Source organism: Carcharhinus amblyrhynchos, chromosome 6 (genome assembly GCF_965287045.1).
Source record: "Carcharhinus amblyrhynchos chromosome 6, sCarAmb.v2.hapA, whole genome shotgun sequence".
Classification (NCBI taxonomy): Eukaryota; Metazoa; Chordata; class Chondrichthyes; order Carcharhiniformes; family Carcharhinidae; genus Carcharhinus; species Carcharhinus amblyrhynchos.
Window position 1 is genome coordinate 93,634,608 of NC_137329.1, and position 23,786 is coordinate 93,658,393.

The 23,786-nt window shown below is 40.4% G+C and overlaps 1 protein-coding gene across 1 annotated transcript; it reads right to left on the reverse strand.

Annotated features, from left to right (window-relative positions):
• Positions 1–85: 85 nt before the first annotated feature.
• Positions 86–22,315, reverse strand: fbxo7 (F-box protein 7). The gene is made up of 9 exons (XM_080190987.1): positions 22,215–22,315; positions 18,748–18,930; positions 14,853–15,324; positions 9,121–9,262; positions 6,134–6,217; positions 3,732–3,827; positions 2,517–2,693; positions 2,062–2,093; positions 86–1,269 (listed from the first exon to the last, which is right to left on the reverse strand). The coding sequence occupies exons 2-9, from the start codon at positions 18,867–18,869 to the stop codon at positions 889–891; spliced, it is 1,506 nt and encodes a 501-aa protein (XP_080047113.1). The 5' UTR covers positions 18,870–18,930; positions 22,215–22,315; the 3' UTR covers positions 86–888.
• Between the last annotated feature and the right edge of the window lie 1,471 nt (positions 22,316–23,786).

Consider the following 23,786-nt stretch of genomic DNA (forward strand, 5'->3'; position numbering starts at 1 on the left):
CTGATCAAGAAGGTCCTTTACAATTATTAAAGTTGTATCAATGGTGACTTTTACAACAAGGTTTTCAGAAAGAATCATTCCAAAGTCATCTGAAACAATTTATTTGTGCATTATACAGTAAGTATTATAAACAAGTTTTGCTTTAGCAAGCAACTCCTTTGCATGTACCACAATTTGATACAATGTCTAGAAGCAAAATACAGGCAAGATTGAAATTCTTACTATACAGGGTAATAATTCTCAAACAACTGATTCTTTGAATCATACTCAAATTTAAGCAATCTTGTACAAATCTACAATAAAGTAGAATCCATCTTGTAAAAATCTATGGCGTGGATTTTCTTTGCAACTGGTGGCAGCGGTAGCCCGCCATTGGCTAGGATCTTCCGGAACCACCTTAGTTAAATCGGGTTTGCCATTGAATGCACCCCTCGCCACTGTGCAGTATTTTGTGAGGATGTGCCCTCAGTGGGGCCACAAGATCCCACCGGTGTGAACAACCGGAAAATTCCAGCCTACATTACAACCACTTAGCCAAATAAAGTATTTAAATTTTACATGAAAAGAACTCCAGACAAAAATATGAACATATTCAGAAAGGGTACTGTGATATTCTAAAGCCCACTTTTATCGCGCTGCATGAAATAAGAACAACAATTATTCCACCATGTGAGTCAAATGTTCATTTAAGTCCTTCTGTCCCACATTTCTTATATTCCTTATTTAACTTTTCAGGCTTGGATTGGCAAATTAACATACAAACTAGTGTATGTTTCAGCAGCAAGCTTTTCAGACTTTTTAAGAAAGATTAACAAAGACTAGAAACGCAGTAACTCAGCATCCTTTAAGGACTAAATCTAAGAAAAGTCCTAAAGCTTCATTGAGTTCTTAAATGATGCCACGCCTAATGTTTGCTGATCTGCCTCCAGTAGACCTCCCTGGAAATCTGATGGCATGAAATCCAGGCATTTCAGTTGACTGACCTGGCAAAGAATTAGTTGGGTCAAATGGAGGCCTGAATGGAGGCAATGTCCCTGGCAACGGTCCTGATCCGGGTAAAAAGCGATTAACAGGATCTCCTCTGTAAGGCAGCTGAGGATGCTCATCATATTCTCCTCCAATAATCCCAGGTGGGTAAAAATGGCGAGGTTCAAATGGGAAGGGATTGAAGGGGCCAGGCTGACCTGGAAATACGGGCAAAGCAGGTGGCAAATAGAGAGGAATTCTGTGCAGAGTCTTTCTCCTCGACACATATTTTTCTTTGTAGAGCTTTAAAAACAAATGGTTATGCTGAAGTTAGAACATTTGTACAAATGTAAGTATACAAAAAATGTTAAATTGTCTGTTCTCCATTGAATTATCATATTATAGTCATGAGCTGTGCTATGGCCTGTCCTACTTCCTCAGCTTTCTCCTCCCAGGGTGGGTAGTAGGTTGGGCTGGTGGAGGGTGACAATCCTTCTTTAATGCAAAGGGGAAGAGAGTTAGATAAATCTTCCCAATATTATGATTAAAATTAGGAAATTACTGGTACTAATCAGAAGCTACTGCTCATTGGAATAATGCAGCAGAACTGTCTGCATCACTTACAAAGTATTTTTTCACAAAATCTGGATCCAACTATAATTTTGAGAGACTGGTCAAGATTACCCTCACCTATCACCTGAATACCACCATACTCTTATGTTCTAGACACATCACAGCAGTCTCTCTGCTTCAATTTTCTCTCCTTCTGATGGTGTCTCATACTATGAACAGGTACAATCAGTCTTTCCGCACATTGCCTAACTGGCCATTCTTAACATGTGAACAGCAACTGTTAAGACTGTTCAGCTGAGAGTAGCGGACAGTGTAGATGTGAAACAGAGATCAATCCAGCCTTCCCCTCATCACCCACTGAGAGTTCAGTGGGAATCTGCATTGCTGTCTCTCGCCTCTAGTCCATGCATAATGCAAGCATTTGAATTCTACTCAGTCAATCCACTTTGACCAAACATGTATACCTAAAATTGTTGACATTTGTGGAGTTACAGAGCCAATTCTGTTTAAAACTGTACTTACTTTCTTCCAGTCATGGCTGCTGGCTCGCGAATCTGTTTAAAAATAAGAAATTAGGATATCTTTAACTTTAAATTTGCGAATGACCAATAGATAAATGCCAATACATCACTTGGAAAGTTTTCTACTTCAAAGTTTGACTAAAGACTTCACATCTTGGGTACTGGCTTTTTTAGAATTTAATTTATAATTGACATACAAAGAAAGACTTGCATTTTTGTAGCTTCTTACATAACCTCAGGACGTCCAATAACTTAATACATTTACAGAAATTACATAAAAAAAGAATTAATTCTTTTCCATGAAATATATAGGTCACAATTCAATATGATAGACAGTTGATAGTGCAGCAAATATTACATTCATTATTTAATATGACACAGCCAATTTGCTGCCAGCACACATCAGCTCAATTGTTGCTATGATACGGTTCCTGAACTGCAACAGTGTTAGCTCACCTCTGAAGTCCCTCAAGTACAGAAATCTCCAAAGTAGTTGGTCATTAGTAGCTGTATAAAGATCCCGGCACACTGCCGAGAGAGATAAAATAGAGGATACATCGAGCAGTCTGAAAATTCGCAATTTGAGTTCCAGTGGGAGAACCACAAGACCAAACACATCTGGGAGGTTTAAAGCTGAAAGGGGTTAAAAATATTTCATTTTTAGAAAGTTATTTCTTAGGCATGGCTGAAAAAAAATCATTAATAAAAAATCCAATAATTAACATTCAAGAAAAATGAAAGACGGTAGATAAATTTACTGCATGAAACTAATATTTCTGGATACAGGTAAGCCTCATTTAAAATGCATTCTTATAAGACATTTCATTGTGCTTTGTAAATTAGGAAAGTTCCCTAAATAGTGTTGTCTCCATTTTTATTTTAACATAGTTACTAAGCATACTCCATCTTCCTATCACTCACCGCCCCTCTCCCTACTTTCCCACTGTCACCTCCTTCCCCTGACTTTCTATTGGTTCCCTCTCCTGAATTCTTGCTGCAAGCAAGAACTCAGGAGAGGTACAGCGAAAGACAGGAAGTGAGTTAGGGAGCAGAAGAAGCGGTCAGTATGAGGAAGGGTGCAGGTCGGGTGGGGGAAGCAGCAAGTGGGTGAGATGACAAACTAGAAGTGGAAAGCAGCGAGCAGAAAGAGTCATGGAGAGGATCTTTGGGCCATTTCACCCATTAGGACTTTAATGTAAAACTGACATCATGCTTATTACATATTTTCTTATGGGAAATGGATTTTGTTAAGTACATTTTCGCTCAGAACACTGTATGAACAGACAAGGAATAGCTGTGTTTATTTCAGATATACTGATAAATAACTGCCACTGTAGCTTGCTGTTTCTGTCGGTTTATTGAACAAGGGATAGCTGTATTTATTTCAGATTTACTGATAAATAACTGCCACTGTATCTTGCTGTTTGTGTTGGTTTATTGATGAAGATGCAAGGCAGATTCTTCGCACAGCAAATCAGAGCATACTTGGTCTATTGGAAAACATCAAGTTACATATGCCATTGAAATTAACATTCATTCAACAATTCAGTTTCAGAAAATAAATTTCCCAGGAAACCTATTTAGCTTTCAATTGCTTCTCTCTTGCCAGCCCTCTCCCCCTTAATATATTGATACGTCTAGAGGACAGAAAGAAACTAAGAAGCTTATTACCTTGTCTGGCATTGGCAAGCAGAGGATACACAAGCTGATCTTTGAACATACAGGAGAGCTTTTGTAGATCTTTATACACATTTGCAGCATCCCCACCTTGCAAAGATAAAGCACATTTTTGGAAACAATTAGAAATGTTTGTGAGCTTCAATTTTAAATTAGAAGAGAAATGACACAAAAATTGGCTGTCTAGTTGACATTGAAGAGGACAGCTGTTGACTCCAGAATTATATCAATGATTGAATGGGCAGAGAAATGGAATTAGATCTGGAAAAGTATCAGGTGATGCACTTAAGGAGGGCAAGCAAGGAAAGGCAATACTCAATAAATGGGAAGATGCTGAGAGGGATTCAGGAAGTGAGAGACCTTGCAGTGCATGTCTAAAGGTCCTTGAAGGTGTCAGAACAGGTGGACAAGGTAGTAAAAAATGCATTCAGAATGCTTTCCTTTCTTGGTCAGGCATGAAATGATGGAACTGTATAAAACATTGGTTAGTTCACAGCTGGAATTGTGTGTATAATCTGGTGCCCCAACTACAGGAAGGACATAATTGCTCTGAGGAGAGTGCAGAGATTATAAGAATGCTGCAAGACTTGAAAATTGCAGCTATGAGGAATGATTGGTTAGGCTGGGGTTGTTTCCCTTAGAATAGGGGAGGCTGAAGGGTGACCCAATTGGTGTGCACGAAATTATGACAGCCGACAGGGAAGACTTGTTTCCCTAGCCGGGTCATAGATTTAAGGTGATTGGTGGGAAGATTAAAGGAGACATGGGGTAGAACTATTTTACCCAGACTGTGGTGGCTGTTTGGAATTCATTGTCTAAATTAATGGTTGATGTTGAAACGCTCAATTCATTTAAAAAGGGCCCTGGACAAGCATCTGAAGTGCTGCAGCCTGCAAGGCTACAGGCCAGGTGCTGGAAAATGGAATTAAAATGAGCGACTAGTATTTTTTTCTCTACTTTGGCCGGCACAGACTCGACGGGCTCAATGACCTCTTTCTGTGTCATATCATTCCTATAGCTCTATGGATAACTTTTCACAACTTTATCGCTCAAAAAAAACTGGTTAGACAACACTACTTATGCACAAAGTCATTTTTCAAAGAGGTTTAAAAATATATCTTCCCAGTACAGATGAATTTTCCCATATTAAGGGGAGAATTTTACTTGCTAAAAGGAGAATAGGTAACCTCAAACACACTGAAACAGACATAGGCTGCTAATGTGCTTTTTGTAAAGTTACATAACTTGTTCTGGTGAAGGGTTTCTTTTGAAACGTGCATTGCCATACAGTTTGGCAGGGAAATTTCAATTTTCTTTAGTTTTTATATTTCAGAACTTAAAATATAGTTACCTTCATATTTGATTTACTCCACTCAATTAATTGAAGCGGATACTTTGATGAGGTAGTGCTATTATACTATTATAGTTACACTCCCACAACACAGAACAAAGGGTCAGAACATCACAAACATACACGTTCATATCACACACATGGAGGAGATAATGCCAATAACACAACTGCCGAAAGCATCAGAAACACGCATGCTAGTCAGACAGCTGCAATGGAGCTCCATAGTGGAATGAAAATAACTTTTTCTTTCTGGTCATGCAAATTGTTTTCTGAACCAGATAATCCAACTGATTAAGTGATGAAACACTCAAACCAGCCAACATGGAAGGATATATATGGGATTAGGTGCTTCAATTACTCCCTTTCACCTCTGATGTCTAAATCATACTGGTATTGAATTTGGCAAGTCCTAATGAATGCAAATTCAGAGTATAAAATACTTTGATTTAGCAGAACATGAAAATTCTATATGTTCTGATAGAAACAAGAATGGTAAAATCTGCCACTGAGTACCAAAATGGCAAATCCTGCTCTACAACCCGGCACTGCTACTGGTCTTGTGGATGTTCATTTCAAATTTTTGCCTTAGCGAAATAAACAATTGAAATATACAAGATCCTGAAGGATCTTAACAGGATGGACGTAGAAAGGATGTTTCCTCTTAAGGGAGAATCTACAACTAGGGTCATTATTAAAAAAAAGAGACTCCCTTTTAAGACAGTGACAAGAGGGTCTCTCAGAGGGTCATGAGTCTTGCTTCCACTGCCCTTTGAGGAAGACAGTTCCAGAGTCTTTAAATATTTTAAAGTAGATAGATTCTTGATAAGCAAAAGGGAGTAGATGGGAATGCAGCATTTAGGTTACAGTCAGATCAGCCATGATAAATGACAGAATAGGCTTGAAGAGCCAAGTGGCTTATTCCTCATTTGTATGTGCATACATAGCTTATTCTCGTGAGATGTACATACCTGTGATTATTTACTATAACTATCAATAAAGACTGGTACATTCAAAAGCCTAGTTTAAAATTCCACACCAAACTTACCCAGTTTGTCGAAATAAACATAGGATGCAGGAGACAATTGTACTTTCTTTACACTTTTGACATTCTCATTTATCTTCAATGTGGCTGTTAGAAAAAGGGAAAACATTCAATGCATTCAGTGTATGTTACTCCATTCACTGCTAAACTGAAGTATATTACAGAGATCTGGCACTAGCCGACTATGATGGAGAACTCCTACGCAAGAAGCTTAAAGAGCAACATACTGGAGTACTAATATAATGGTCATTGAGCATTTGGTCAGTTAATATCCCATTTTAAAAATTAAAATGACTGCTTCCTTCTTATATCTATTATACATTTAAACACATCTGACATTTCAGTGCAGCAGTGGGAGTGCTGCATTGTTGGAGGTGCAGTTTTCAGAAATGACAAACTAAGACCTCAAGTATATGAAGGTTTCATTTGACTAGTCAAAACAAAACATTCTCCCAATGATTTGTCTAACATTTCTCCCTTAGATAACAATGTCAAAACAGGTTAACTGGTTAATGACCTCCATGCCGGTTACTGGCTGTGTCAGTGTTCACAAATTCACTTGTATTTATATGGACTTCTCAAATCCTCACGATGTTCCATTTACAACAGGTTCTTCCTTGTAAAAAGAAAATGCTTTGCTGCCCTAGCTTTGCAGAACCTACCCAATCTTTCCTAATGTATAAAATGTTGTGGTATCATCTCTGTACAAGAATTGTAAACATAAATAAAGCCAATTACACAGGTACAAGGGGAGATTGAGTAAATAGATGTGATGGTGATTGTCCCTTTAAGAGCAGCATAACAGAAAAGGGTCACATGGCTTGAGGAACCAATCGGGATTGAGAGTGGATAATCACCCCAGGGGGTGGAGCCCTCACTCAGAAGACATAGAGAAAGCATGTAGAAGACACGTAGGGACTGGAGCAGCCGCTGTGGCTGTAAACCTCTGTACAGTATTTCCTTGTTAATAAATTTAATAAACCCTTTGTGTTTCTAATGAAGTCTGTAGCATGCATTATTATAATAGTCTAAAAGATATGGACGCAAATAAGTAGTCAGAAATACTTGAAGAAACAATTCAAAATGTTTCACAAAAATAATTCCATCGAAAAACAAAAAATCTGAAGAGTCATCTGTGTCTTACTGAAAGTGGTTAAGGATAGCGTTAGATTAAAAGAAGACGCTTATAATGTTAAAGAATAGTAGTAATTCTGAAGATTTGGAGTGTTTTAGAAACCAGGAAAAAGCTACCAAAAGTTGTTAAAAAAGTGATAGATGGAATGTGAGTAAAGTGGCCAAGATCATAAAAACAGATTGTAAAATAGAGTGGCTAAAGGTCGCTTAGAAATAGACAGAAGAAATCATCATGGTAATGAAGAAATTGCAGAGACATTGAACAAATATTTTGTGTCTTGTCTTCACAGAAGACAAGTTACGTATCAGAAATAAAGGGTAACTTAGGGCAAATAAGATGGAGGAAATTAAGGAATTGATACCAGCAGAGAAAAGGTATGAAAAAAACTCAGGGGAATAAAATCCATCAAAATCATTAGAGCCTGATGGCCTACATCCTAGAGTTCTAGAAGGGATAGCTATAGAGAAAGTGGATGTGCTTGTTATGATTTTCCAAAATTGCTTCATTATGGAACAGTTCCAGCAGATTGGAAGTCAATAAATTTAACACCACTATACAAGAAAGGAGGCTGAGATAAATTGGGGAATTACAGACAAGTTAGCCTGGCACCAGTCATTGGGAAAGGTGCACTCTGAAAAGCATAGTATGACTGGAATAAGTCAACGTCAAGTCAAGCCTTCACAAAAGGGAAACTCTGACAAAACTTTGAGGATTCAAAGCTAGGTGTGAATGCAAGTCATGAGGAGGATACAAAGAAGTTTCAAAGAAATATAGATAAGTTAAGTGAACGGGCAACAAAGTGGCAGATGGAGGTGTATATGGAGACAAGTGAGATTATTTATTTTGGTTGTAGGAGTAGAAAAGCAGATTTTTTTTTAAAAGGCGTAAAACTTATAAATGTTGAGAGACTTGGGTGTACTCAAAAAGGAATCTAAAAGTTAGCATGCAAATACAGCAAGCAATTTTGCTACCATTGTGAAACCATGCCTGGAAATAATGTACAATGTTGGTCTCCATATTTAAGAAAGGAGATGCTTGCATTGGGAGTGATACAGCAAAGGTTCATCAGGTTGGTCCCTGGGATGAGAGGGTTGTCCCATGTTGAGCAATTGAGTAAAATGAATTTCTGTTCTCCAGAGTTTGAAAGAATGAGGGATGATTTCATTGAAATATTCATGATTATGAAGAGGCTCGACAGGCTGGATATTGGGATGTTGTTTCTCCTGGCTGGGAAATCTAGAACAAGGGGCCACAGTTTCAGAATAAGGGTTGATCATTTAGGACTGAGATGAGGAGAAATGTCTTCACTCAGAGGTCTGTGAAACTTTGGAATTCTCTACCTCAGAAGATCCACTGTTACTGAATATATTTAAGAGGAGATAGCAGACTTTTGGTCTTTCGGGGAATTGAGGGATATGGGAAATGGGCTGGAAAGTGAAGTTGAAGCCCAGGATCATACTAAATTGTGGAGCAGGCTCAATGAGCCAAATGTCTTCTGCTCCCATTTCTTCCTTTCTGTCACATAATTCTAATGTCTGGGAGGGGCTGTGTGTGTCGGAGGAGCAACTACCCCAGTTTCCTCAGTATCACACTGTTCTCACTCTGGGCAGAGGCCTTTACTGAAGCATATAACAGTTGTGAAATGCAAGACCAGAATCAAGGAGCAAGATGTAATGTTTCATAGCAAATAGTTTAAATAAGGAGCAAAGAGGATACTAATTGGCAACAAAAGAGAACAAGATTTTGATCATCTAAACATGTATATTCCAATCTAAAGGTCATATAAGATAAAACAATACATGACTCCTGGCAAATGAATGACATTTACTCTTTCCAAAGAGCCATCATGCATTACCATTGACGACAACCAGATTTCCCATTGGGATGCAAGAGAGTGTAGCAGACCCATCTTCACACAGAAAATGATCGTATTGTAGTCTATAGAGACCTTCGTTCTTCCATTTCTCAGGCATTTGGGAACCCTTCAGATGGATGCCCTACAAAAATACATAAGGATAATTTTTTTTGCAAGTTATTTCATTCCCTTCTGAGTCCCTAGTAAAGCGTTCTAGCTAAGCTCGTTAGCACGTGACGTACGCCGAGGCCTCATCCGGTATAGCAGGGAAGCATGCGAGGCTAACCTGTGTGAATCTTCCTTAAGATAAGGGCTTGGTTTCCTTTTGACATCTTCATTTACATTATATTCAAGACAGGGGACTGGCAATATATCAAACAGTGGCTGCACCACATATTACCATTCCAAAGACAACTAGAAGCACTACTCAGTAGTGAATGGCCCATTGTAATGGGTACCTTAAAGCCTTTATGTTGGTCATGGGTAAGTTATCCTCCACGAAGCCCTGAGCCAGCCAACACTTAAGGATGGAAATGAGTTGGGAACTAACCAGATTCTGTAGAACCATGGCTGTGCTCATTTAATATATTAAAGGTACATGTGATAAACAGAGACCAATGGTTTCCATCAAAAATAAAGAGGGAGCAAAATTATTTTGTCAGATTGCACAATTATTAGAATATGATACAACATGGAAAGTGGCCATTCAGCCCATCAAGCCCAAACTTTTTTTTAAAAATTGTCACAATAATAAGTTTTTAAAAAGTAGGTTTACATTAATACTGCAATGAAGTTACTGTGAAAATCCCCTAGTCACCACACTCTGGCTCCTGTTCAGGAACACTGAGGGAGAATTTAGCATGGCCAATGCACTTAACCAGCATGTCTTTCAGACTGTGGGAAGAAATTGGAGCACTCAGAGGAAACGCATATAGACATGCGGAGAATGTGCAGATTCCACACAGTCAGCGACCGGGAATCAAACCTGGGTCCTTGGTGCTGTGAGGCAGCAGTGCTAACCATTGTGCCACCGTGCTGCTTTGGTAGAGCTATTCAATTAATCTTTGCTGCTTTTTCCTTATCGCCTGTAATTTATTTCATTTCATGTATTTATCCAATTCTCTTCTGAACATTACTACATCTATCCATCCACTAGCACTCTCAGTGTGTTCCTAAAAAAATGGTGTTATACAAAAATCACTTTACTACAGAATATGTAAACGAGGGTGTCACATTCTTGATCTATAACTTTTATATTAAAAATCTACCAACTGCTTTGAATATAACTGTCTCAAAATTCCTCTTAGTAACTCACTAACTCTTTACTTATTCCTTTCTACTTGCATCCTGCTCTCCGATTCCCACCTCCCAATCACCACTTTCCACCCAGCCCACCTACTTGCCGCTCCCTTGCCTGACCACCCAGCTTCCCTCTATAAGCAAGCTTAAATTGTGATTCTGTTTTTAGTGAAACCAAAATCAATCTCAGATTAAGCTTATTCAATAAGCCAACACGGACAAAGGAAGCCACCTTAGAAGTCAAGATGTGGTCTCCTGAAAGCAACCCTTTTATATACTGTCTTATTTAATACAGAATTAGATTTACATAAGTTGCTACTAGGATGTTCCTAAAGGGATTTTATGATAAAGATTAGCGCAAAGACTTCTTACATACTTTGTTAAAATCCAAATGCAAAATGGTTGCAAAGAATGCATTAAATTGTAACATAATTAGATAGGACAGTGACCAGCTTCAAAACCAAAGGTTAAAACAAATTATACAAGAACATGTCTAAAATCAGACTAAGAAAACACACTGAACAGACCATTTCTCCATTATCAAGATTCAATTAGCACAAAGGTCAAGACCAATTAAGCTGAATTGAAGAATGTCAGCCGATGAACACATGGAAGGGCATGTTCTGGAGCTTCTCAAGAGTTTAGAACTCAAAGGAGACTCCACTAACTAGCCATGTTTTAACTGAGGATAATTGTTTGAACAGAGAATAAATGTTTTTATGGAACTAATCAACCCATCGAAAGTCATGAAGATCTGTTAGATGTGATAAGTAAGTTTGTGTTTCTTTTTTGGGTTATTTTCTTAAAACTGAATCTAGTGTGGAAAAAATATAGGATTGATTTTAATTTAAATATATTTAACTAACTGATAGTACTTTGTTTGAATTCTGCACTGGACTAAAAGGATTGTTTTAAAGGATCAGAGTAAACCTTTTGTAGTCAATGGCTCCACCTAGTGGACAAGCTTTGGACATTCTGCAGTCAAGTTGCTCGTTTGTGACTCAAAACAGGTTTTGGTCTTTTGGCTAAGATCAAGTGTACTATCGGCATGCTGTACTTGGTTGAAGTCATTAGGTAATATTCTAGCTTCACATGAAGCCATTTTTAAAAGCGGCAACTCGGCCTTTTGGCTAAGATGCAAATGAGATCAAGCCTTGGAGGAGGTGCTAATGCCTACTCCAATCAGCTTGGATCATGTAGATCAAGCCCAAGACAGGAGGTGAGAGCCCTATCTTGTCAGCTTGGATCTGGAATGTCTCACTTGTTGAGACTCTGAATTGGACTTGATTGGATTAAATTAAAAAAAGCCTTTGAAAAAAATATTTCTCAAATTCTTATAGTCTCCTACCAGTCACCTTTGCCTCAGTTTCAGTGAGGACTCAGATGAGAAAAAGCAAGCATAGCAAGGGAAAAAGTAAGGGTTTTGGAGAAGGAAGTTGCAAGTGGAGCTCAGGGTTGGAATCGATGAGGGGAGGTTTGGGATGGAGTTAGAGAGGGAAACAGCAAGAAGAGGAGAGCGGGGAGAGAGAAGAGAGAAGATGGGAGCTAGAGGAGGAAGTAGCTGTTTAAAAAAAATGAGCAAGTGCAGTAACCATCCTTAAACAGAAACGGAGGCAATGTTCGTCTGGAATATGCCTAATTTACAAATCATGCTAAAATGAAAACACCATTAGGACATGTTATACAACAGGAAACTTCTATATTAAATCTGCTTCCACCACATTCAGGCACGGTATTCCAGATTACAACTTGCTGTATAAAAACGGTTGCCTCTGTGTCTACTAAAACCAGTTTCTCTTTATTTACTCAAACAAAACCTTTGATAACTTTGAACATCTCGACCAAATCTTCTTTTAATTCTGCTGCTCAACCTGGCTCAGAAGCCACCACAAAAACATGATAGACTCCATCTCCAGGAAGTCATGAGGATTATTTCTGGGACATTTGAGTGGCTTCCTGTGTAATGTTTATTCAACGTTCTGGTATCTGCAGGGAAAACATCTTCCACAACCACCACTGGCTGACAGCAACAGAGCACTCTCATTAACACTGGACCTCAAACAAAACTCCACACATTCATCCAAAATCCCACAGTTCCTACTGGAGCATCCTACAAATGGGACAAACAGCCCCATTTCTTGATAGCACATCTCCAGGTTGACTGCAAACATTACCAACTTCAACCTGGTAATGAGTTATAAATTACTTGTAAAACAAAAAGTTTAAAGTTTATTTATTAGTCACAAGTAAGGCTTACATTAACACTGCAGTGAGGTGACTGTGAAATTCCCATAGTTGCCACACTCCGGGACCTGTTCGAGTCAACATACTAAACTTGTTCTAAGGAGGGCAACCCAGGCCTTTTTAGTGCATTTCTGTTTCAGCATGGTTATTGCACATGTGCATTTTTTAAACAGCTACTTCCTCCTCCAGCTCACATCCCCTCCCTTCCCTCTCCCCACTCTCAACTACAACCTAATAACTGACCTGAATGTTGAAGTTCTAGGTTTCAACCTTCAATGGGAAATCTGGATAACCTTCAGCCACTTAAGGACAGGGCAGGGAAAATAAGTAGAACAGCTCATATCGTGACTGTGGCCATCCCATTCAGGCCATCGTCCAAATACTGAGCTTGAGGGAGAGATCCAATCATGGTGACATCAGCTGAAGCTGCCAGATGGATTGTTAATTTCAACAACAAACTATAACTGTTTCCCTAGCTATTAGTTTAAAAACTAGTTTACCAAGTTTAAAAAACTGTTCTAAGGAGGAGAACCCAGGCCTCTTCAGTCCCTGCACATAATGGAACTCTTTCATCACGCATAAAGTTCTTCTGCACCTTCTTCAAAGGCCTTGACACTTGTTTTTCTAGTCTGCTTTTCTCGGGTTCTTTCTCAACTTGTTTGGCTACCTTCAAAGATTAGAGTATATAGACTGTTGTTCTCTGTTCAATTGGACAAGAAGCTTGTAAACTTAAGTTTCCAATCTAGACCAAGCATGAAATGCAATAGAAGAGAGTCTGCAGAGTTGGAATTGTTGCCCTGCAAGTAGGTCAACAGTGTTGCCCTGTCTGCATCTCCCAATAGTTTAAATTTTAAGTCTATTTTATTAGTGTCACAAGTAGGTTTACATTAACACTGCAATGAAGTTACTGTGAAAATTCTCTAACTGCCATGGGGAGGATATGCAGACTCCGCACAGTGACCCAGGCCGGGAATTAAAACTTGGGTCACTGGTGCCATGAGGGCAGCTGTGCTAACTGTGCCACTGGGCACTTAGTGACACAAAATCTGAACAGGAGCAGCAAGAATTTTTTATCTCCTGGTCAACATTCTTCCCACAATTAATGTCACCAAAAGTAAACTCAATTGAGCTTTCGTCTAGTCAAAGAATCATAAAATCATAGCATCCCTACAGTACAGAAGATGGGCCATTTGGCCCATCCCACCCACAATCCCACCTAGGCCCTATTCCCATATATTTACCCTACTAATCTCCCTGAAACCAGGGTCAATTTAGCATGGTCAATCCACCTAACCCGCTCATCTTTGGACTCTGGGAGGAAAGCCATGCTGACACGGGAGAACGTGCAAACTCCACACAGGCAGTGACCCGAGACCGGGATTGAACCCAGGTCCCTGGCACTATGAGGCAGCAGTGCTAACCACTGTGCCACCGTGTTGACCAGTTGTTTGTGAAGTGTTGTTAGTACAGAAAAGATTAAATGTTTTATCAACAGTCATGGCGCCTCTCAGATAAATCACTCTTTATATTAAAGATTTCTTACCTGGAAATATAGAGAACAAATATATATCACAAAGCACTTTCCATGTTCTCACAACATCCTGAGGCACTTTCAGCCAATTAATTGCTTCTGTAAGTGCATTTACTGTTGTTTCAGACAAGTGGACAGCCAATTTACAAATAGCAAAAATATAAATGATGAATTCAGCTATTTTTGAGGGTCTCAATCTTGGAATAAATGTTAACCAGGCCACTGGGAGAATCCTCCCACTCTTTCAATTGTGCTGATGGGTCTTTTACAAGACTATTACGAAGTTGTAACTTTTACGTTGGCTTAAAACGAAGGAAAACGAAAGAATAGTTTTCGACCTCTTGTGGACTAAACACACTGCTAGAAAATAACATCGATATCGTTCACATTTGCTCACTCAAAAGCAGAGATTCATTTTAAAAGAGACAAAACAAGGTAAATTCAAACGAAAACGAGGCGGAGAGAAGAAAATTACAACTGTAAGATGTACAGAACAGAGTGGGCAAGAGACAAGGAAGGATTAATCATGATTCTGTTCATTAGAAAGCAAACTCGTTCTAATTGGATCGGCTGCTCCGGAGGTTTAGGTACCAATGCTGTAATTTTGCACTGCACGTATGATCACGTACTGAATTTCATTTTACTCAAGATTGTTTACCTGTGGAATGTATCCTGCCTCCAGCATAAGGAGGTGAAGCACTACAATCAGAGCATCCTTCGGGTTGGCGCACTCAGCAGAGCGATACAATATTTCTAATGAATGAGGCACAGTTCCATCAACTGCTTCACTGCACAGCATTGGCTCATATGGACGTCTCGCTGCGTTTTCGTCAAATACCATGGACATCTCGTCAGATGAAGAATTTTGGACATTTGCTTCAGACTGCTGATATGCAACAGAGTCATTCTTGTGACCAGACTCTAGTCTATTCCCACCATTCTCAGCAGTATTTGAGCATGATGGTTCCTCCTTAACACTTAAGTCTGACAATGATCCAGAGGCAGAAGAGCAATCTGGCAGCATTAAGCAGATCAAATCTCCAGAGACTATTCCTATGGACTTTATGGTTTGCTCATCTTCGGTTAGAACATCTTTCCCATTTAAACTGATGTTGAATTTGGTATCAGAACTGTAAAACAGAAGCAGGTAAGAACTTAAAAATTCAAAGCAGAAAGTTGTAAAACTGCGTAAATAAAAAGATGCACAAAATTCAACTGCAATTTGTTTTGCCAGATTAAAGAACATATTTCTTATGCCTCTCAAAATAATATTACAGAACCTGGTACAATTCAGTGCATCTATAAATCCCAGCTCAGTCATATCGTTATGTGTCTACTGTACTCATTTCACAACGTCTGACAACTAAAATGAGATGTTTAGTAAAAGTTACAGAATGCACAACGCTAGTTTAGGAAATTGGTACATATATAAATGGCATGGTACATTGCGGAGACCATGCAGACGCTACGACAATGGATGAATGAACGACGCTTGGCAATCACCAGGCAGGAGTGTTGTCTTCCTGTCAGGGAACACTTCAGCAGTCAGTCATTCGGTCTCTGATTTTCAGATAAGCGTTCTCTAAAGCTGCTTTATGACACACGACACAGAATCACTGAGTAGAAACTGATAGCCAAGTTCCACACACGAGACAGCCTCAACAGGGATCTTGGGTTCATGTTGCACTATCTGTAACCCGCACGACTTGCCTGGGCTTGCTAAATCTCACTCACAGTCCTGGCTGGAGACAATACAGATCTCTTTAACTTGTGCTTAACCCTCTAATCACTCACATTATCTGTACGTTTAAGACTTGATTACCTGTAAAGACTCACATTCCAACCATTATCTTGTAAATTTGAGTTTGTGTGTGTATATATGCCCTGTTTGTAAACACAACTCCTCACTCACGAAGAAGGAGCGACACTCCAAAAGCTTGTGCTACCAAATAAACCTGTTGGACTTTAACCTGGTGTTGTGAAACTTCTTACTGTGCTTATCCCAGTCCAACGTTGGCATCTCCACATCAATCTTATAGTAGTCCTTTCTATCTTTCTACAGCAGGTTTTTTATCGGTTTCACCATTGGTTTATTTTGCTATAAATGATAAATTTTGATTAGACTGGTTTTTTAAAATTTGTGAAAAATTAAATAGGGGAGTGGACAAGGCCAGGGTTTAGTGTGGTCAGATGATCTGTGACATGAGCAATGGTAATGGAAGCTTCAATCGCTGTCTTTGGCTATCAATGGGATTATTCTGCTGTGCGTGCACTGGATAATTTACCTGATGGAAGTTGAGCTGCAGACCACAGGGCTAAGAGGCACTCAAGCAAAGTGTTGCTGAATTAACATGGTCCTTGCGGCCATGCCAGCTTGCCAATTACCAAGAGGCCTGGGAAAGTCTCACCCTCTTCCTCCAATGCTTTGCCCGCCATGTCCGCTTCATCATCCTCCCAGAAGAATGATGTACAGGGTCCTCCTCTTAATCTAGGTTCAATTCTTTTGGTATTGTCACATTGTGGTGGTCTGCTGCATGCTGCTCAATGATACACCCCAGCTGGCTTGTTCTGGAGGGTACGACCAAATGGCGAAGGCAATGGAAGCGCATCTTCAAGATGTTAAGTGGGTTCATGTTAGTAGATGTCTCTGGTTGTAGCATCCCTCTGCATCTGTGTCTGAATGTCAGACAAGTGTCAACAGTCACCAATACAGAAGATAACTTATCCTTAGATGTGCAGGTGAGTGTCCCAAGATGTATAGGGTAGGGGGATTAGTGGGGTTAATATGAGCGTTAAGGGGATAGGAGGGTCTTGGGTAAGATGTTCTGTAGGAGAGTCAGTGCTGGCTCAATGGGCCGAATGACCTCTTTCTGCACTGCGGGGATTCTGTTCGGTGAATACTTATATTTTTATTGTTTTAATAAACATTTACTTTGCTATAAAATCATCACAAGCAGCCAGGGACATCATTTCTGGATTTCAAAACCTCTTTTCATACCACAGAAATTGCAAATACGAGGTTAGTTGTTTCAAGTTTCCCTTCTGGGATCTGAACAGCTTAGCATTTGCTAATAGCCATGACCTTAACAGCATGCAATTTAAAAAATAAATAGCCTGTTCTATGTTGTAGCTTCCTTGCAATTCTTTGTACATCTACAGATTCACACTGTGTCACTACTGTAAGGCTATCGCCAACTTCAAATAAACCACTAAGAGTTACACCAGATAAGAGATAAACAGAAATAGCAAGTTGGTAGCTTCCATGATAAAATCTGCCAATAACATAGCCTACAATCTTGACATCCATCAGTAGGAACACACTGAAGACTTGGGAACAAAGGAGATTGTCATCGATTTCAGGAAGCATAGTGGAGAACATGCTCCTATCCCTGTCTACATCAACAGGGATGAAGTAGAAATGGTCGAAAGTTTCAAGCTTTTAGGTATCCAGGTCACCAACAATCTGTCCTGGTACTCCCATGCTGACACTATAGTTAAAATAGCCCACCAATGCCTCTACTTTCTCAGAAGACTAAGGTAATTTGACATGTCAGCTAGGACTTTCACCAACTTTTACAAATGCACCATAGAAAGCACTCTTTCTGGTTGTATCACAGCTTGGTATGACTCCTGCTCTGCCCAAGACCACAAGAAACTACAAAAGGTCATGAATGTAGCCCAATCCATCATGCAAACCAGCCTCCCATCCATTGACTCCCTCTACACTTCCCACTGCCTCAGTAAAGCAGTTAACATAATTAAGGGCTCCATGCACCTCGGATATTCTCTCTTCTTCCTTCGGGAAGGAGATACAAAAGTCTGAGGTTACGCAATAACTGACTCAACAGCAGCTTCTTCCCTGCTGCCTGACTTTTGAAGGACCTATCATGCATTAAGTTGATTTTTCTCCACACCCTAGCTGTGACTGTAACACTACATTCTGCACTGTCTCCTTTCCATCTCTATGAACAGTATGCTTTGTCTATATAGTGCGCAAGAAACAATACTTTTCACTGTATACTAATACATGCGACAATAATAAAAGCAAACATGTGACACAGTAGTAATACAACAGAAATTTGGCACAGCATAATATCCCTTCTCAAAGAACAGCCTAAGCTTTCTCATGGGCTGAGCGGAAGCACAATTTCCAGTAAAAATTACAAGATATAAGTTATGATTTCTATGACATCAAAATTAAATTCTGGTGTTTAAAACCTAGCACTGGATAACACTATCAACGAGACGTGAATTCTATTATTGTGTTCAAACCACACTTTGAAAGCATTGATGTGTAACATTCCATTCTAGTTAGTAGTGTAAAGTTATTCTGGAATGCTGCACACAGCATAAAAGTTACAGGACAGACCAAAAATATGTCTATGTTCTAAAATTATCAAGAATGTTGATAATTTTCTATCTGAGCACTAAAAAAGTTTTGATACGGTAAAATGAATAATTTCACACCATAAGCATGTTCCATTTCAAAGCATATTAGCAGCACAAATGATCAAACTAGCTAATCAGAGAAGCAGCGACTTTACTTCACTTACCTGTATCCTAAGGATGGGAGAAGAGAGGTAGTAATCTTATTACGGAGGTCAGTGAGCGTGGGCTCATTCTGCTCCAACTCCACCCAGCCCCTCTGTCTTTGAACTCGCACACGCAGTTTCATTGTAGCTGGTTCAACATGAAGTTGTTAACTGCTGTTGCTATTTCTGCAGGTGCAAAAGGAGCTAGAGAAAAAATTAGTGTTATACTCAACAAAGGATCAAATTTAACTGAAGGGCAGGTTAATTATTTTGGCATATATTCATAGACCCTTTTGATAAAAATTGACACATTCAGTTTCCTTGAATTAGTCATGTCACTGTGGAATGGTACCAAACAGAAGGTCAGAAATCACCCAGGGCGAATGGAGACTGGTCATTTCTGCCACAATTACACAGGAGAATAGAGAGCCAGTTTCCTTTCTCTCCTCTTTCAGCCAGAAAAGGGACTTCTGAATATGTCACAAGAGGGAATATTAATTCTTAAATCATGTATTAATCAGGAGCACAGTCACTGGAAAGTGTGAACGATTTCTATCCCATTCACAGAAAAATGGTGATCTCCAATAATTTTGGAGAAACACTCATTTTCTTACATTCCACTATCTTACGAAAAAAGACATTCATTTAAATTGCCTCTTTCGCAGCCTAAACATGATCCAATTCTCTCTGCAAATAAAATTATCTTCTTTAATGAAATTAGACAGCAAGGTCCCACAGACAGTAATGAGGTAAATAACTAGTCAATCTGTATAGGCGGTGGTGTTCGACTCTAAGACATAAGAGCAGAATTAGGCCACTCAGTCCATCAAATCTGCTCCATCATTCAATCATGGCTGATATTTTTCTCATCCCCATTCTCCTGCCTTTTCCCCATAACCCCTGATCCTCTTATTAATCAAGAACCTATCTATCTCTGACACTCAATGACCTGGCCTTGACAGCCTTTGCAGCAAAGAGTTCCACAGACTACTCTCTGGCAGAAGAAATTCCTCCACATCTGTTTTAAAGGATCGTCCCTTTAGCCTGAGGTTGTGCCTTCTGGTTCTAGTTTTTCCCCACTAGTGGAAACATCCTCTCCATGTCCACTCTTTCCAAGCCTCTCAATATCCTGTAAGTTTCAATAAGAACCCCCCCCCCCCCAATCCTTCTAAATTCTAATGAATACAGACCCAGAGTCCTCAACTATTCCCCAAGCGACAAGCTTTCATTCCAGGGAACCTCCTTGGGACCCTTTTCAAGGCCAACACATCCTTCCTTACATACGGAGCCCAAAACTGCTCTCAATACTCCAAATGGGATCAGACCAGAGCCTTATACAGCCTCAGAAGTACATCCCTGCTGTTTGCATTCCAGAGGTCTAAAGTGTGCTCTAGCTTGACTAGTACCTTTTCTTTAATTCATTTGAACAAATAGACAGGGACTCATCATAACATTTCATCTAAAAGTCAGCCCCTCAGTCAGGACACCACTCACTGCTTTCATCAACAGTCATCCTTAATGTTCTTTCTCCAAAAGAAAGCTGAATATTCACAATCTTCCAATTATCCTCATTATAAAAAGTCAAGATTTTAGCTGCAAACAACAGCAGTTTACAATTTATCATCCAAGGAGCGCCAGCAGTCTATAAGCTATTCTGTAGATTGCATTCAAGCCAAGAATCAATGCTGATTTGGATTTTAAAGCTTTTCTTCCAGACTGCACTTTGGAATCAGCTCAGCAAAAACCTTTGGCTGCAAAGAGGAAGAACGCAAGCAAACATATTTCCAATTGCTCCAAGTCATGGAGAAAAATGTTCAATGACTGGAATCATACTTGATGCAAAGTTACAGTTGAAGACCAGTTAATATCTCAGGACATCACTGCCGGAGTTTCTCAGTACAATGTCCTTAACTCAACTATCTTCATTTGCTTGAAAAACATTGACACTTTAGGATCAAAATGGTTCTATAATGTTCAGATCTATTCACAGTTCCTGAGTTAATGCATCTCAGGCACCCAGAACAAGAGCAAACATCTAGGCTAGAGCCAAGAAGCGAGTGACAATGGTCATTACCTTCTGTTGTGGCTCAGTTGGTAGTTTTCCGGTGTTTTGTGGATTCAGCTTCCAAAAATCAGAGGGAGCGCTGTACTGTCAGAGGTGCCATCTTTCAATTAAGATGTTAAACTGAGCCCTGACTACTTTACAGGTGAATGTAAAATATCCCATTGCTCTATCTTGAACAGCAATGGAGTTAGCCCCTGCGTCTTGGTCACTATCGATCCCTCAAGTCACATCACAAAAATTGATTATCTGGTCATTGTCACAGAGCAGTTTGCAAGAGTTGGCTGCCATATTTCCTACATCCCAACAGCAAGTACACCTCCAAAAGATACCCCATAGGCTGCAAGATAGGTCAAAATGTCCTATAAAGTGCTATACAGATGCAAGTATTTTTGCATGTAGCACAACAGTATTCTATTTGCTTCCAAACCTTTTGACCTATCAAAATGTCCTATAAAGTGCTATACAGATGCAAGTATTTTTGCATGTAGCACAACAGTCTTCTATTTGCTTCCAAACATTTTGACCTATCTTGCAGCCTATGGAGTATCTTTTGGAGGTGTACTTGCTGTTGGGATGTAGGAAATATGGCAGCCAACTCCTGCAAACTGCTCTGTGACAATGACCAGATAATCGATTTTTGTGATGTGATTTGGGGGATCCAACCACCCTTGGGGAGACTTGCTGAACTGGATTTTGGTAGCAGCAGAAGGAATGCATACTAAGAAATTACTTATTTTCCCCAAAGTCAGAAATACCATGTTCAGTTGCAATCCAGATTATAATAAAAAAAGGTATTAAAAGAGATGAGTGAAATATTAAGCAAGGATGACAAAATCAGATGGAAATCAGCTGGAAGAAAAATAATAATCCACAAGTGGGGGAAACAACACAAAATGACATTGCATAAAGAAGGGCAGCATCCTGATTTACTGGAACCTCTTGTGAACAGTTTTACTTTCGATTCTGAAGTTACAGATGTGAACACAGGATCGTTACAGTGCAGGAGGAGGCCATTCGGTCCATCCAATCTGTCATAGCTCTCCCCGTCCCACTTACATGACTTATTCCCCATAATCTTGCACACAGCCAGCTCCCCTCTCAAACCTCTCCGCATTCACAGGCCATAACGAGCCAGAGGAAAGGAAGCTGCACAGGCTGCTGGAGCCGGGAGTGGGGGGTTGCATAGGCCGCAGAGATCCGTTCAGGTAGGCTGCATTGACCGCAGAGACCCAGAGAGGGAGGCTGCACAGGCCGCTGGAGCCGGGAGGAGGGCTGCATAGGCTGTAGTGATCCGCACAGAGGTTGCGTAGTCTGCAGAGACCCAGGGACGGAGACTGCACAGGCCGCCAGCCTTGATGCTGCCGTGATCCCGGCTGGGTCACAGTGCCTGGCTCTAGTCAATGCCCGCACTCGAGTTACTTACCGTTCTCGGGAAGGGTAGGGGCAGCGCTGCGCCCAGGCCTATGCCTGCTCCTCCGCCACCGCCTCCTGTCAGTCTGTCCCGGTCACTATGGTGATTGTTACTATCCGCCCACTTCCCCCCCGCAAACAGACAACAGCACAAGCCCCGCCCCCCGGCCCGCAGGGGGCGGGGCAAGGCCATCTGCTCCATCGACTGCGCCTGCGCCCACACTGGCCAATCCGCTAGTGCCTGGCAAGCCGAGTGCCTGCAGCTTGCGCATGCTCAGAGCTATCTGTGATGAATTGATGTTGGAGCCTTCATTGCCAGTACTCCTCCAGTGCTGGGTCCACTGTTATTTGTCATTTATATTAATGATTTGGATGAGAATATAGAAAGCTTGGTCAGTAAGTTTGCAGATGACATCACAACTGGTGCCACAGTGGACAGTGAAGAAGGTTATCTCAGACTGCAATGGGATCATGATCAATTGGGTCAGTGGGCTGACGGATGGCAGATGGAGTTTAATTTAGATGCGAGATGATGCATTTTGGTAGATTGAACCAGGCAAGGACTTATTCAGTTAATGGTAGGGCATTGTGGAGAGTTACAGAGCAAAGAGATCTAGGGGTACAGATTCATAGCTCCTTGGAAGTGGAGTCATAGGTGGACAGAGGGGTGAAGAAGGCATTTGGCGTACTTGGTTTCATTGGTCAGAACATTGAATACAGGAGTTAGGACATCTAGTTGAAGTTGTACGAGGCATTGGTAAGGCCACACTTGGAATAATGTGTACAGTTCTGGTCACCCTATTATAGAAAATGTATTATTAAACTAGAAAGGGTACAGAAAAGATTTACTAGGATGCTACCGGGATTTGATGGTTTGAGTTAGAAGGAGAGGTGGGAAAGACTAGGACTTTTTTCTCTAGAGCGTAGAAGGCTGAGGAGTGATCTTTATTAGTTGGAACTTCAGCGAAAACAATCCTGGCCTAGTCAATCTCTCCTCATATATCAGTCCTGCCACCCCCGGAATCAGTTTGGTAAATCTTCGCAGCACTTCCTCGAGAGCATCCTTCCTCAGAAAAGAAGACCAAAACTGCACATAATACTCTAGGTGAGGCCTCACCAAGGCCCTGTATAATAGCACATCCCTGCTCCTGTACTAGACACCTCTCGCAATGAATTCCAACATGCCATTTGCCTTTTTTACTGCCTGCTGCACTTGAATGCTTCCCACTGCACGGGGGCACAGTGGCATAGTGGTTAGCACTGCTGCCTCACAGTGCCAGGAACCTGGGTTTGATTCCTGGCTTGCATCACTGTCTGTGTGGAGTTTACACATTCTCCCTCTCCGTGTGGGTTTCTGGGTGCTCCAGTTTCCTCCCACAGTCCAAAGATGTGCAGGTTAGGTGAATTGGCCATGCTAAATTCTCCCTCAGTGTACTCAAATAGGCGTCCGAATGCTTTCACAGTAACTTCATTGCAGTGTTAATGTAAGCCTACTTATGACTTAATAAATCAACTTTAATCTTGCAAATTCAAAAGCAGGTAAGTAAAAAGTGGAAATGCTCAGCAATAAGGCAACATCAGTGGA

What these genes read in the sequence shown, in the direction of transcription:
- fbxo7 (XM_080190987.1), bottom strand. Translation starts at nt 18,869, where the DNA reads ATGAAACTGCGTGTGCGAGTTCAAAGACAGAGGGGCTGGGTGGAGTTG. An exon ending in GTACTTGAGGGACTTCAGAG is followed by an intron (nt 2,094 to 2,516) that starts GTGAGCTAACAC and finishes ATTTTTAAACAG; the next exon opens with ATTCGCGAGCCAGCAGCCAT. An exon ending in GCAGCCATGACTGGAAGAAA is followed by an intron (nt 1,270 to 2,061) that starts GTAAGTACAGTT and finishes TTGTTTTTAAAG; the next exon opens with CTCTACAAAGAAAAATATGT.